The sequence below is a fragment of the Rhinoderma darwinii genome, chromosome 8 (assembly GCF_050947455.1).
Source record: "Rhinoderma darwinii isolate aRhiDar2 chromosome 8, aRhiDar2.hap1, whole genome shotgun sequence".
NCBI classification, from domain to species: domain Eukaryota; kingdom Metazoa; phylum Chordata; class Amphibia; order Anura; family Rhinodermatidae; genus Rhinoderma; species Rhinoderma darwinii.
The window spans coordinates 19,402,745-19,418,914 of record NC_134694.1 but is presented as its reverse complement, the minus strand read 5'-3'; the positions used below and the strand labels follow the sequence as shown (position 1 = coordinate 19,418,914).

General features: G+C 43.2%; 1 protein-coding gene across 1 annotated transcript in view; it reads right to left on the bottom strand.

The window, feature by feature from the left end:
* The window catches only part of LOC142659362 (protein bicaudal D homolog 2-like), a 32,070-nt gene that overhangs the window by 5,526 nt on the left and 10,374 nt on the right, over positions 1 to 16,170 (bottom strand). The window contains exons 2-6 of the mRNA XM_075835434.1: positions 15,519 to 15,756; positions 11,850 to 12,062; positions 8,507 to 8,659; positions 7,789 to 8,202; positions 3,407 to 4,351 (exon numbers count right to left, since the gene is read on the bottom strand). Coding sequence (XP_075691549.1) covers positions 3,407 to 4,351; positions 7,789 to 8,202; positions 8,507 to 8,659; positions 11,850 to 12,062; positions 15,519 to 15,719 — 1,926 coding nt within the window. The 5' untranslated portion in view covers positions 15,720 to 15,756. The remainder of the gene's footprint in view (positions 1 to 3,406; positions 4,352 to 7,788; positions 8,203 to 8,506; positions 8,660 to 11,849; positions 12,063 to 15,518; positions 15,757 to 16,170) is intronic.

The window sequence follows — 16,170 nt, the reverse complement described above, 5'->3', positions numbered from 1 at the left end:
AAGGTGACAAAGGACACGATATTTAGGTGTTATTTATTTGCATACACTTAAAAAGGGAAGGGGTCACGAAAAAAAAAAAATTTTTTTATATGTTTTTGCTTTTTAGTATGTTATTAAAATAAATTATTTGTGTTTTTGAGTTTTACTTTTTTCTTCTCTATGGGGGCTGGCATTTTTTTTTTTTCATCTCTGTATGTGTCGATTAACGACACATACAGAGATGGAATACGGCACATACATCCCCATAGTGAATGCGAACGGGAGCCGTTCCATTCACTACAGCGTACGCGCCGCTCCCACACAGTCCAAAAGGAAGGTCTTCGGCCGAGCGACATCCGGCAGCATTTTCATGTGGACCAGAAGCCGCGGCCGGACAGTAAGATCACTACTTCCGGTCATGGCTTCCGTCCATATGTTCAGAAGCAAGGACTAGGAGCAGAGGGAGCGGAGGTGGCAGGAGCAGGTAAGTTATGTTTGTGTATGTTCGTGTTACACGGTGTGATTACCACTGTATGTAATGCTCCTACACTGTGCATTCGCTCAAAAAATGGCGGCACACAGTGTAGGAGGTTTGAACATTCAACGCCTTCCTTTCTCCCGGCACTAGCCATGATAAAGGAGGGGGGATTCTGTGAGCTCACTAGAGTGAGTGTGTCTTCTCCAATTTTGCAGCATAAAGCAATGAGGTTGCTTTACCACATGCCAATGCTGCAATTTTGGGAATTGCTCCCTCTATTGACCAGCACATGGAAATGTTATAAATTAGAACCTAATTTATAATATTTCCTGACTTGTGAAAAAATGTCAAAAAAATTAGAACAATGTGTAATCATTTATATACTGTTTAACTAAAAAATAAAAGATTTTCTAGCGACACATTCCCTTTAACTCAAGACACCAAATTGCTCATATGACAGAAGCTACAAGATGCTTGCGGGGAAGGACCCCAAAAAAAAAATAAATCTATATTGCTATATGGGATTTTCCCCACGGGATATGGGATACATGTGATTGCTGAGGGTCCAACTGCAGTAAAATGCATCCAGAAAAGGCTTTTTGACGACCTAACTGTTTTATAGCGAGTGGATAAAGTTGTACCCAGTCTAGGCAATCTGTGAATTAAACAGCATGGACTCCAAACTACCACAGACGAGAATGGTCTAGAGTAGATACAATTGAATTCACCCCTAGAGCCGGCCATGAACACTAAGGAAAGGTCAGCCACAGCTTGTCCGGCCAACAACTATTCCTCCCGACGCCACCATAAACATGCGCACTCAGCTCGGATAAGTGCGCATGTTTATTTCAACGGAGAGGGGAATAAGCCGCTGAGTCTCCGGCAGGTGTCTGTCCAGCTTTAGTTGTGAGCAGTACTAGGGGTGTATGGGTTTTAACAGCGATCCAACAATAAACCGGTTGTAGTTGCCCATAGCAACCAGAGCTCATAATCTGACTTTACAAATAACCAAACCAATTTGTCTTAAAGTAAAATAGTGTTTGCGACAACCTTAGTTAACTTTGTAAATACTTTATTTTTTTTACTTCAAAATTGCCACAAGATAATAGAAAAAAAGATTCGATTTCGGACCGTTGTCCTCACATCAGATCATTGTGAGCTCAGTTACACAGCTAAGGATCTGTTCACATCCGCGTTGGAGGATCAGTTAGGAGCCTCCGTCGCGACTCCAACAAAAATAGCACGGCATGGAGCGTTATTTTGCGCAGAACCCATTAGAGGCAATGGGTTCTGTTGTGCGCCGTTGCGGTCAGTCACGTGAAAGATCCGGCGCTGCTTATTTTTTTGTTCCTTTGACGGAACAAAAAAACAAATCACGGATATCTGAGCTGCCAGGTCACTCATCTGAAAGCATGAGGCACTAAGCTGCTGACGTGTTTCAAAACCAACCTGCAGAATTTAGAAAGTAAAATATTTGCAGTCTTGGATCTAGTGAGAATGTAGATTTATTTATTTTTTTTAAAGGGTTTCCCAAATCCCATATAACTAAGAAAGTACTACGTGCTCTGTCATTTCTAAGTCTTTAGGTTGGAATGAAGACTGACAATTAAAGAGCGGTTGCCTGGAATATTTAAAAAAAAAAATTAAGAGAAGAGGCCAATGGGACTAAGATGCAGTACAGTTTCTGGAAAAAGAGAGCAGATCCATTTACCTAATTCTGGACATCCCCTTAAGGCCTCATTCACACGACCGTGTTCGTTCTGTGATAAACAGTCTGCATGTCGGCTGCATTTCCCGGACCGGACACAGTGCAGGACCAAGGAAGGCTCCTAGCATCATAGTTCTGTACGACGCTCGGTGTCCCTGCCCGTCCACGGAACTACGGCCCCGTACTGAAAACATGATTACAGTATGGGACAGTTTTCCCGCAGCGAGGCAGGGACTCCTGGCATCGTACATAACGATGATGCTGGTAGCGTTCCTTCCTGCACAGTGTTCAGTCCGGGAAATACTGCCAACATGCAGACCGTATATCACAGACCGAATACGGTCGTGTGAATAAGGCCTTAATCTTAGGACCGCTGCATAGAATGTTTGTTAACCTACTTATGCACCCAGCAGACAAGGAACACATTGCATCTATATACATACCTGGTCCATACATAAGAGCTGGGGGAATGCATAAATAAGCAAATAGGATTGCTACATGCATAGACTGTCAGCTCCAGTGTAACACCTACTAAGCTCTCTATTTTTACTTAAGTATGGGATGGCCAAAATTCTGTAGAAGCCATACACACCAGCCCAGGAGCCAATCTGATTTGCCAGTATTAAAAAAAAAAAAAAAATAATTCTGATAAATATGGTGGACTGATCGGCACACAACTGGTTTAGCAAACCATTCGAAGACCTCATGCACACGACCCTAGAGGTGTGCACAGTCCGCGATTACGGCACTGACTGCCTGAGGAGTGTCATCTGCAATCATGGACCGTGCACACACGAGAGTGCATGGAGTTTAATGAGCCCAGGCCACAGGCGTGGCCTGTAAAATGACAGGTCCTATTTTTTTTTTTTGCAGTCCGGGCTCCGGCCAATGCATGGACTGTGGAAACCACGGTCATGTGCATTGGCCCATAGGATGGAACGTGCCCTATATTATCCGGAATTGCAGATAGTATACTAGTGCAAACGAACGGCCGTGTGCGTGAGGCCTAAGACTACATAAGTCTACTTAAGCACATCAAAAGCAAGCTCTGTCCACACATACAAGCACACCTTAGAGGAACCTTGTGGGAATAAAAACACAAAATCTTAAGAGAGCTAACTTAATTTATTAAATAGTCAAGAGGTATAAAAACATACAAACAGTAACGATGACAAAAACAGATAACAGAACACTTAAAAAATAATTATAAAACCGTGAGCCCTGATTAAGACAAAATGTACCTGCTTATTAGCCTTCAGAACAGTCCTCAGAGTAGCTATCTGCTCCCGCTTAGTGCTCAGCAAAGCTTTCAATTTCAGGATTTCTTCCACCAAAACTGCCTTCTCCTTATCCATTTCAGAGGTTATAGTTTCCAGTGACGCGTGGTGCCAAGAGACAGAAAGGGCACCCTGTAGATGTTTGATCTGGTCTTTAAGGATTGCAATAAGGTGGGTGACGCTAAGGGGTTCTCTTGCAGAGTCTCCATAATCGGACCCTATGGAGGAGTCAGGACTACTCATGGGTGAACGCTCACCACTGTGAAGGTCAGTTATCTCCAATTCATGGTTTGCTAGAAGTTTACCAAAAAAGTCTGAAGATTTTCTTTTTCTAAAATGTAACTTTGCGCCTTTTCCATCTCGGAAGTAATCGAGCATGACACGGTTGGGCGTCAGGTTATTGCGCATGCAGACGTGATTATAGAGATGGGCCAACTCCTCTATGAATGACAATAGTTCATCTTGTGCCAAGTTTAGCTTGCTTTGAAAGTCAAAATACAATCTCCGTGCCGTCCTCAACTCTTCCTGAAGGACAGACAAGAGTCCTCGATCATTATTTTCGGGTGTCACAGATGGATGAAGCTCCTCAGCCACCACCTGCTTGGTTGTCTCCCACTCTTGTTTTTCTTTTTGGTACTTCTTCTCAAACAGCTCATGTTTCTCCTTTATAGCTTTTAGTTCTTTTTCAAGTCTTGACACTTCGGCCCCTTCTTGTCCACAAGTACATTTTGTAATTTCATCTCCATTATCCAAACGGTGTTTATGGCTGTGGTTTGTCTGGATACATTTGATTTGATCAGCCAGTTCGGCACTTCTCTGTCGCTCATTACATAGGTCCTGGCTTTTCTCCTCCAAATTCCTCCTTATTTCTTGCAGGTTAGTCTCCATGTTGGCCTTCTCTCGATCAACCTGCAGAATGGCAAGGAATAGATTTAGGATAATATACAACTAAGGAAAACATTTGAGGCCATTATGCCTAGTATCCCATTTAAATGTTTGGCTGTAACAGTTCTTTTGATATAAATGCTTTGAAATAAGCGAAGAGGAAAAAAAAAACAAAAACAAAAAAAAAAACAAACAGTTTCTACATTCCATAGCGAAAAACACAAGGACAGGTTTACTTTGACTGGCCTTACATACTCCAGTCTTAATTCAGCGTAGCAGATCGCCAAGATGAAACAGATTAAGAGGCGCACGCCTCCTAATAAAATCTGTTGCATCTTTCCGCTGGCAGTGCGCCATTCATCCAGTCCCCCACAAAATCGGCCATAAAAATACAAAAAGTATACTAGCCTCACCTCTATGGGCGTCCTCAACATGCAGAGGCTCATACAAGGTCCCGACGTCAAGGCCTTATATGCGACATAGCACTCGATGTGAGCACTGTCACATACAACGTCCTGATGCTGCCCGGCGCCAGTATTTTGTATGAGCCAAGCCTTGTGGAGGGAACCCGGAGAGGGAAGAGTGGTGGGGTTGCCGCCTGCATCACTGACAATATCCAATCAGAGCAGACAACCTTACAGAAGACCCGCTCGGATTGGACAGAGTCAGTGGAGAGAAGAGAGGAGGTCTCCGCTGTACCTTTACTTACAATTAGCATATTAGGCAGCAAAGGCAGTAAGGGCTGTTGCAGGACAACGGGGGAGGGTGGGAGTAGGGATATTACATCGCTGGAATCGGGAAGAAGGGGAGGTATGTGGTTTAAAAACAAACATCATGACAGGTCCTATTTAACAGTCAGTTTTCCAAATGGTCAGGCTACTGTGGCCCTGCCTCCTGTCTACAAGTGTCGAGGGGGGCAAAAAAAAGCCACAAATTGCGACTTTTGGGCACTTCTGCAACTTTTCTACTCTTGGCGTAGAAAGTCTGATAACCACCCCCCCCCCCCCCCCAAGATGCTTCAGATAAGGACAAAAAGGATGCTGAAAATATAACAGTTGTTGTCTGAACCTTGAAACCCGACATCCCCATACACTGTACCTTCTATTTCAGTGGGGAGAGGGAGACAAGCTACTGCCCAAAACTTCTGACAGCAAACTCTCCCCCAGTCAAATGAATGGGCATGCAAAAACCCAATATGTCCAGGCCTAGATTCACCAGATATCTGCCACTGGGTGGAATGTCAGGATCCACCAATATTAACCTAATGTGTTCGGGCAGCTTTAGATGTTATTAACTTTACGGTCCCTTGAAACTATTGCAAAATGGAACCTCTTGAACTGCGGTGAAATCTGTACTGTAAGCCTTAGGAATGGTTTTCCTTGCAATAAACTACAAAGATCACAGGTAACCGTCATCTAATGACCAATGATGAGAAGGGGGGGGGGGGGGGGGGGAATGATCCAGATATGCAATGATATCCCATTCTTAAAGAGCCATTTTACATGGAAACTGGCCGACCATGTCAACTGGCACTTGTTTGCTCCATTCACATGGAGCAATGATCTTAAGTATGGGTGCGCACGCTCATTAAACCGATAGTTTGTCCTAATACTTTTGCATCTTGTTGACAGCACATCCCCCGTTTACACAGGAAGCCGTGCTGTAGAGAAGCCATTATCTTTTTGCCCGCATAAAGGATTAGATCAGCCGACAAACTAGCGTTTACATGGGGCAATGGCAGGGAACAAGTTTGTTTGTATAAGCGATCGTTCGGATAATAATCTGCTTGTATAAAAAAAAAAAAAATTTAGACTGCTCCTGCGTGAACACGTGGCATGTAAACTTTTCAATCAGCTGCGCCGCTTATCGGAAAAGGCTAGCAGATTAGTTTCATTGGTTACGTGACTTTCAATAGTCATGGGACAGAAACCAGCAAGATGGAGGTTCTTCACCATAACCTCTTAATCACTTAGGCTTCTTAGTATACACCACAGGAACAACTTTACTTTATCCAGTATAATTGGCTTCATTGGTCAGTAGTGTGCAGAATATTGTATTCACCGACTCAGGGAGGACCCTATAACTTGCATCATGACTATGAGGAGACTACGCGCACTGACATTATTGCTTCCATTACTACTTATTTACACAAGTAAAAAAAAAAAAAATGGATTCATATTTACAACGAGATAATCGAGCTCTAAAGAGAATGACAGCAGCTGTGCAAACTAGCTCATAAATAGGACAATACAGAAGACAGAACGCCTTCCTAGTTTTGTCAGGGGTGCTCAGTTACCGCTACATTTCCTAGCCTAGAGAAGCGTTTCTACTGTACAATGCACCGCCTAAAGGGGGAGTTTATCAGGTTCACCTCGGCTAAGTGTGTAAAGCCTGGCCCCACAGCGTTTTGTTGCTGGCTCCTAGACCTGGTTAGAGGGGTTTCCCGCTACCGGACAACCGATCCACCAGATAGATCAGTATATGATCTGTGGGAGTCGGACACTCGGACCCTGCATTGATCAGCTGCCTGCGTGTACCGGTTATCAGTGCAAAGTATGGTATGGAATGTACAAAGCTGGAAGCATTTGGCTTCGTACATTGCATAGGGGCCGCGCTGCAGAACTGCAGCTCTGCCGCTAATCCATGACCAGAGCCATCTGCTTCTTTCATGGATGTCCGATGCCCGGGGGCCACCGGAGCAGCGGATCCCCACAGATCATATACGGACGACCTATCCGTTGGATTGGTCATCAGTTGTCAAGCCCTTTAACACTTGCCTAGGGAAGATATAAAACTACAGAAAAACTAAAACAACTGTTAAACAAACCAGCTCAGTCAATTTAAAGAATTTTACACGGAGCCATCACGATAACATACGAAATACAAAGAACAAAAAAAAATAAAAAAAACTTTCTGGACAAAGAAACAGCACTGCTGTTCTTGCGTCCGAATTATTATTTTTTTAATTCTTTATATTTCAGATACAAGTTATAACCAGATCGGATGTTCCAGATAAATGTTGTCAATTACACAGCAAGTTGTGTAGAAAACTCCTTTATTAACGGACTGTATTTTACATGGTTTAATAAAGTATAAACCAAATTCTGACAGTCCGTAAAGAGTATTGTGGAACAGTGTGTAATATAGAAGGACCTCAAGTACAAGGAGCAGGGAGATGTAACGCAGCCCTTATGACTAACATGTGACAGTCTCAAGAACTTCATCAAATCCTTAGTTCCTCGAGGAAGACCATTCAGCGGTCCTTACCAGACACCCACACACCTTAAAAAACTTTCACTAGAAAAACTCTTTATTGTAAAAGCAGAAAGACATGTATATTTCTAGCACGAAGTCAAATCATATACAATACTAATCCGCTCACAAAAGGTCTACACGTTTTTCTTCCCCTTAAAAACAGAGAGAACAGTACATTTGGCAAGGGAGGAGAGAATAAGAAATACCTGCAATAATTGTTGCTTGAGTTTCTGAATTTCTGTCAGGCTTAATTCCGTGAAAAGATCGGACGATAATTTAGGGGCGGGATGAAAGAGGTCGCTGTGGCGCGGCGTAGACATTAGGATTTCTCCGGTTGACTTGTTCAGGCCACCAGAGTTATATCCACTGTCAAATTCTTCTTCATTTTGGTCTTCAAAGTTTGTCTGAAGGTTTCCTATAGAGTCATAGCTAAGGTAACCTGATAACTCTCTCCGGAGTTCATTTTTCTGTTCCCTTTCGCTTTTTAGTGACTCCAGGGCTTCTTCAAGTTGACGCTCAGCGATATCCTTCAACCGCAACAGCTCATCTAGCTGGCCATTCAAAATGTCAATTTCTTCATCTCTTCTTTTCAGTTCATGTTTTATACCTTCATAATCCACCTGGGGGGGGAGAAAAAAAAAAAGTTAGTCGCTTGCGGCAATGAAAATCAGTTCCCCATTTAGATTTTCCGCTGGATGAGTATACACAGTGAAGAAGTACAGATGCAGTATAAAGTATAGCGAACAGAGGAGAAGCCTGAGCCTCCAATGAGACAGGAGGAGTATTTCAGACTACCTAAGCAAGCAGAACCAAGTTTCTGCCATTCAGCCAAAGATGATGAAAATAGAAAATAAGTATTATCCATGGCTAGTGACTTAAGCCCACAATTGGGCATCTGAATTATTATTATTTTTAAATAATCACCTGGTTTTCTTTCAATGTGGAAACTTGTTTTAACAATGAGATATTCTCGTCTTCCAGCTCAGAGCAGTCTTGGAGCTGTATCATTTCCCTAACTTTGCACTGTTTTATTTCCTCCCGCAATTGAACTTTCTCCTTGTCCGTGTCATGGCATTCCTATAGTGGTCGTAGAGAGAAAAATAAATCGGAATGGAATGTGTGACAATGATTATGCAGGTTTAAGATGTTCTAAATAGAAAAACCTTACTAGCAAACTAATATACCACCTACCACCTGTACTGTGACCCGGGCTCATTATTTGCACAGTCCCTAGCCCCAGAAGTCTATAGTAACGTCTCAAGCACTTTCAGGATATGGAGTGAGCGGAGACATTTTCCAGAACGTCAGAGAAGGGTAATGGCATGGCCGCTGCCAAACTGCTTTTCACCTTTCACTGCGAGAACCAACTGAACTTTGACCTGGACAGTCCTGTCTGAAAGGCTGGTTGCTAGGGAAACTCTTCCTATGTTATATACTATATAAAGCCTCTAGGGGTCTCACTACTGTTGGTAGCAGTTCAATTTGCAGCCAAATATCTAATGGCATCCATCATGCCCGGGAAATAAAATCTACCAACCACTGTGTAAAAGACATCAGCAAGAAGAGCAACTATCAGAACACGAAGAACCAGTGCCGAGTGTTGTCAGGGAGCACATTCCTGGCAACCAGTCTGTCTCTGGTTGCTAGGCATGTGCTCCCTAGCAACCAGCAGTCTGGTTACCCCAGCATAGTATCAGCTCTTAATCTAAAAGGGGGAAGAAGAGGCTTCATAGACCTTAACCATACCTCTCTACTATGGGTAGGCAGAGAGAAAGTTTGCTGAACTTCTATCATTGTTGCGCACACTCCACCACACTCGATCTGGCCAAGGCCGTGCCAGAATACTGTAGTCTGCTGCACTTTTCTTCCACGCAAGTTAAAAACTTCAATACCCATTATACGTTTAATTACTAATCCCATCACAACAGTCATGACGCCCGTGTGTCCAGCTGTAAAATTAGTTTTTTTGCTACGGCTTTTATTTTAGATTTCCCAGGCAACGCAATCATTAGAAGATCCCGAGCAAATAAACCCAGAATAGCCAAGTGAAAAAGTAAAAAGAAGCCACACAAAAAACGTGCCAGACATGGATCATTAAAAACAAACACTGCTATGTTTAGCTCCGGCTACAAAAGGGGGAAGGTCAGCACCGATTTAATGTGGTACAGTGAGACAGGGCGTCTGGTGGGAATCTGAGCCTTTCTGCAGCCCTGTACATTATTATTGAACCGCTGCGGCAGTTAGAGAATTTTTTATTTTTTTTTAGAGACAGCGCCACGCTTGTTCAGTGGCAGTGTGTTATTGCAGCTCAGCCCCATACAAATACCAGTTTATGCCCATGGAAAGAGTGGAAATGTTTAAGAAGACCCTTTTCTGATCCTGAAAAACCTTGAAGGTTCTCTATATCTTCTGACATACCCCTGTGACAGGTCACATCAGGGTGGGGGGGGGAAAAAAAATCGAAGGTTAGGACCCCCACCGATCACTAGAAAGGAGGAACCCGTTAAAAATCACTGGTATTTAAAATGATTACGTTTCTCTGCAATCACTCATTCTTAATATGCACAAAAAAAAAACCATGATCCAGAACAGACTCTGCAGTGTCTATACAACAATGAACAGCTTGTCCCTCAAGAAGAGAAAATAAACAGCACTACGCACAGCCAAGATGTCTCTGCCTAGCACGAAGCATACGTCCTTCATATCACAACCTCAGAAATATACACAAAAAGCAGGAAACGGCAATCCTGAATGACTGAACTAGAAATAACTCCTATCTGAAACAACTAAAACTGGCAAAAAAAAAAAAGTAAACCCCCCCCCCCCCCCCCCCCCAAAATAACAAAACACACCACATAGTTTGAAAAAACAATCTCTTCATTTTCTGGTACCACACAATATTAAGTGGGGCGGGGGGGGGGGGGGTCTGAGATTCGAGATAAATAAAATCTCCTTTTTCCCCCCACACTGCAACAGCACCACCTCCTGTCCATGGACGGTTTGGTATTGCAGCTCAGTCCCATTCACTTGAATAGCAATTCCCTGATCTATTTCTTATCAGATTTGCACTTTTATGAGCTAGATGAAGCTGCAGGGGATATAGATTCTTGGCATCCCATCCATACACGGCTATTTTACAAGCATCCTGTGTTTCCCGCTCCATAGACAGAACACGGGATGCTATATATGGCAGGAATTGAAGGTCAGAATTTCAACTCAATGCAGACCTGACAATTTTGCTTATAATAGGGAGCATTTTGCATACTAGATGAATATTTGGGAATTGCATGAACAGAAGTTAAATGCTTCAATTGTTCCTGTAGACACAGACAATACATTGTTTTATGGAATATCATAGGGAAAAGAAGCTCACAGCCAAATATCTTGGCGTCGACAATAGAAAAAAGGTATATAATGCAGTAGAGATTGCAGTCTGTAGATTTTAGACAAACAAAATAGACAAAAAAAATAAAAATCTATGGGCAACAAGGACAGTTTTGATAAAGGAGGCCCACTGGTGACTGTCCCTTTTGTTCCTGGGTTGAGAGGGATCACTTGACTAGCTCAAAAACTGCTATACAACTGGGCCTTCACAGTTCCCTAATGCCAGGATCACACACAAAGATTCGATGCAGTTTTTGGCGCAGTTTTTTTTTAGCCAAAGTCAGTAGTGGCTTTAAAGTGAAGGAAAGAGAAAAAAAAAAAAAAAAAAGACGGATGCATTTGCTTTCCTTTGGGTCCACTTCAGTGTTTGGCTCAAAAAAAATTGCATCAAAACGGTGTGTGATCCTGGCCTAAATTAGGTAAGTCACAGTACGTCCCAAAGCACCAGGTCCCACTTGATACAGTTCCTTAAAGTGGATCTATCACCTACTTCAGGCTTCAAGTCTGAGAGCAGCATGCGGTAGTGACAGACACGCTGATGTGTCATTCATGTCCGAATGCGGTGCAACGTTATTCATGAGCTGCAGCCTCTCCCTGCCACAGTAATAGGGAGGAGGGTTTCAATATGCAGTGGTTGGGTGGGGGGGGGGGGAGCTTGCAGCTCATGAATACGCTAGACTTTAAGTTCACAGCGTGCTGCAACCAATAAAACATCATATTCAATGGCCGTCACTACTTTATGTTGCTCTACAAGAAGAACGTGGCATGAAGCAGGTAACCGCTGGTTCAAGTCAATAAACAATTGCTGCAATGGGCAGTCAGAATACAGTTCCTTAGTCACCCCCCTCTTTTAGCAATTCTGTAGTCAGGTACATCAGGTTACCTTCTTTAGGTTCTGTATGACAAGGCCGAGACGCTCGTTGTCTGCTGAGGTATTGGCGTGGAAAGATTTCATCTGCCGGAGTTCGTTCTGCAGCTCGTCGATTTTTCCTGTGAACTTTGCTTCCCTGGAGGCAGTTTCTTTCAGCAGACTTTCTTCTCTAGTTTCTCCATCAGCGGCTGTTCTCTTCTGGTTGCTCTGAGCTTCTGCTAGCGCCTGAAAAATATACATAGGACAGATCAGCTTCCCAATACGGACCGGACACCCTCTTGTGTCTCTATAATTTCACACAAACTTGATATCTTCTCATTCAGAACTTCGTTAAACTTGTAAAATTGTCAGCAGTCCCCGAATACAAGTCACAGATGATTTACAAGGCCTAAACGCCTCGCAATACTGAAGGGTCATTACCATAAAACACTGTAATTCACTCACAAGCATGCACATAATCCCATACCAGGCTGCAGTGTCCATCAATGTAAAGAACGCTGGTCACGGTCGCAATGATTCTTACAAGGTTATGGCCTATCAATAGTAGATACTAGAACATACGGCTACAAAACAACGGTAGTTCTGCACAGCGGCACTGCCAACCACCCACTGGACAGAATAACTATGAAGGAGCCGTAGCACTCTGAGGATCCATAGGGGTCCTAGCACCACGGATATGAAATGGCATATCCTAGCGACATGCCATCACTTCTTAAGGCCTCTTCACACAGAATTTTTCTGGCAATTTAAACTGAATAAAAAAAAATAAATTCTAAAAACACCATTAAAATGTAACATGTGATTTTTGGTGGCGTTTTTCATTTGATGTTATGTACATGCATTTTTTCTAGCGTCTTTTGAAGTCCTATAGAGAAAGAAGACTACCGGGGAAAAAAGCCATACAAGCATAGTGCGTTTGGGAGTGCAAAAAAAAACAACAAATGGTCTCAAAACCACAACTCAAAACGCAGTTGGTATGTAGTGCATTTTATATCTCACTATAGACTTTAATGTAACATGAACGATGTGTGTGAATCCAGCCTACGGGTATGTTCACACGTAGTAGGTTTGTTGCAGAAATTTGTGCCATACATCTGAATGGGGTTGTTACGGCAACCTGTGGCTAGACCTTAACAAATCCCATTCAGATGTATGGAACAGGCGCAATAATGACTGACTATGTTGACATTAGGTAGACTTGTTGCATACCCTAAAGATTTTGCAGGAATGATGACTCTTAATAATCAGGAATGATTGATCAAAAACGTTAAAATGTGGGATTTTTTTTTAGTTGATCAGTTACTTTTAAATTGTTTTTTTTACTGGTCACTTATGGTTAAAACCATCCAAACATTAAATTAAAAACCAAAATTGTTCCTTCTAAGGTTCCTTTTACATCGGACAATTTTGGCCGTAACAACGAGCCCCGATCAAGGAGACAGTTCGGAGCGAAGTGCACGGGCAAGTGATAGTAAGGCTGGGTTCACACGACCTATTTTCAGACGTAATGGACGCGTTTTACGCCTCGAATTACGTCTGAAAAAACGGCTCCAATACGTCGGCAAACATCTGCCCATTACTTTTAATGGGCTTTACGATGTTCTGTGCGGACGACCTGTCATTTTACGCGTCGCTGTCAAAAGATGGCGCGTAAAATTACAGCCTCGTCAAAAGAAGTGCAGGACACTTCTTGGTACGTAATTGGAGCAGTTTTTCATTGACTCCAATGAAGAACAGCTCCAAATTACGGCCGTAAGAGACGCCTCGCAAAACGCGAGTACGAGCAATTACGTCTGAAATTCAGGAGCTTTTTTCTCCTGAAAACAGCGCCGTAATTTCAGACGTAACTGCAGTTATCGTGTGCACATACCCTTACTACGATTGCTCGTCTCCATACATTTCTTCCATGTCGGCAGCCCGTCACCCTGTTTACACAAGATGTGCTGACAGCAATAATATTTATTGCTGCATAAACTATACGATCAGCCGACGAACGAGCATTTGCTTGTTTATCAGCTGATCGTTGCCCTGTTTACATATGGCAATGATTGGGGACGAGTGATCATATGAATACTTGTTTGCTCGATCATTGGCCTGTGTAAAAGGGCCTTAAGGCTAGCGTATGAGAAAGTCAGCTTCATGTATTAAAAGAACACTAAGCAAGACTTACACCGCGTTATGCTTCGTGCAGGGCCTGAGGCAGAGGTACATGACACAAAAGAATGTTCTTGTATCGTGGAGTGCCCCCTCAAGCCCTGCATTAGGCATAACAGTGTATAAGTGTTGCTCGGAGGGTTCCTTTAATGTGTATATTCACTTTTAAACAAAGCTTACTTATAGAATTAAAGGAGTACTCCCATCATATAATGTTATGCTTTCAGTGGGGGTTGGTCAGAAGGGCTTTTTGACTTTTTCACAGCAGTCGCACTCCCATCAACCTGCTATGTAGGAAACTGCAACACTCCTTTTTACTGCTTGGACAGGATTGCAGCTGTTCAGAGAAAAACCTTTTACAGAGTGGGAGTGCCTAAAGGGGTATTCCCAGAATCCCCAAAAAAATGTTCCACAGGAAAGGTGATAATTGTCTGACTGCTCGGAGACCCAATGCTGGTACCCCCACTGATAGCAAGAATAGGGGTCCCGAACCCCCCATCCCTGCACCATTTGCAGTGAGAAGGAGCTTGAATGGCGTGGCGCTCAAGCATGTGCCTACTGCTCCATCAAACATTTAGAATAACGGAAACTGCCGAGCGATGTACTCCGCTGTTTCCGGCACCCCCCCGAGACTTTGAAAGGAGCAGCTTTGAGCATGCTCAACTGCCACTCCATTTTATGTCCTCCTCACTGCGGTTTTGGACCCCCATTCTAACGATTGATGGGGGTTCCAGTGGTGAAGTCCCCAGCAATTTAAAAAAAAAATAAAAATAAAAATAAAAAAATAAAATCACAGCTGGTGGATAGGTGAAGATTTTTCATTCTGGGATTAATACTTTGACAAGCACTGCTGTCCCTTCGTTCAGTGTTGGTCCTGGCAGTCAGTCCCTGATCAGGAAAAGATTACGAATCCAAAGCGGACACTCGAATGTCAAGACGTAAACAAATTCATAAGTCAAACTGGTAGATTTATTGCTAAGTTAAGGGCCATGTGCATAAGGGCTTATTTAGACGAATGTGTAATACATCAGTGCAACGCGCGTGATTTTCACGCGCCTCGCACAGACCTATGTTAGTCTATGGGGCCGTTCAGGCAGTACATGATTTTCACGCAGCGTGAGTCCGCTGCGTGAAATGCACGACATGTCCTATATTTGTGCGTTGTTCCCACATCACGCACCCCTTCCGTGTGACGCGCGTGATTTGCGCAACAGCAGTCAAAACTATAATTGAAAACAGAAAATCACCACGTGCTTTTCGGTTTACAAACATACAAACAGAGTGTCATAATGATGGCGGCTGCGCGAAAATCACGCAGCTACACATCATATGGTGATGACACACGGAGCGGTTAAGTGCCTTTTGCGCGTGCAAGATGCGGCGTTTTTTGCGCGTGCAAAACGCACACGCTCGTGTAAATCCGGCCTTAATGAGTCCATGCTCATAGTTGAAACTACTTCACATAATAAATTTTCTTCTTTTATGCCAACACCCCAGACAGCAGCATCCTGCGTGTTTCCCCCATACCTCCTTAATCTGCTTTAACTCCAGCTTCAGCGCATCGCAGTCAAATTCTAGGTCACAATACTTCTGCTTTAACTCTGCATTCTCCTCTAACACAGCCAACCCATACTGAGCAGCCTGGAATTTCTCCTCCGTCGTCTCCTGCAGCTCGACTGACATGCGATCAAGCTCTTCCCGCAACACTTCAATGTCTTCTCTGTCCATTGTACTACTTCCGAACAAGTAAAACCTGCAGATGAACCTGTTGAAAAAACAGAAATCCCATTAGATGTGGTGGCGACAGCATTGCTTTCTGGTAGAGAAACTGAAAAGAGGGAGGGGAAAGTGAGAAGCTCTCTACGCCAACTAATCCTGAAGAGAAAAAAAAAAAAGTTTAAAGGCAAACAAATATCACTGCATGACAGTAATCCCGTGACCTAGTTATGTGACATTGCAAAGAACTAAAGCAGATTCTCCTACTTGATGATAAACTTCACCCTGGACAAGTTTAATGATGATCAGAGCCATGAAAGGCTCGGTCCACATTTGCGTTCAGAGCCTCTGCTGGGTCTCCGTTGTTCTTTCCGGTATTGTGGATTCCAAGAATAGCACTTGGCAGTATTGTTCTTGGTATCAACAAAATTCAGAAATCAGGCGTACTCCATTAAGAACCGTA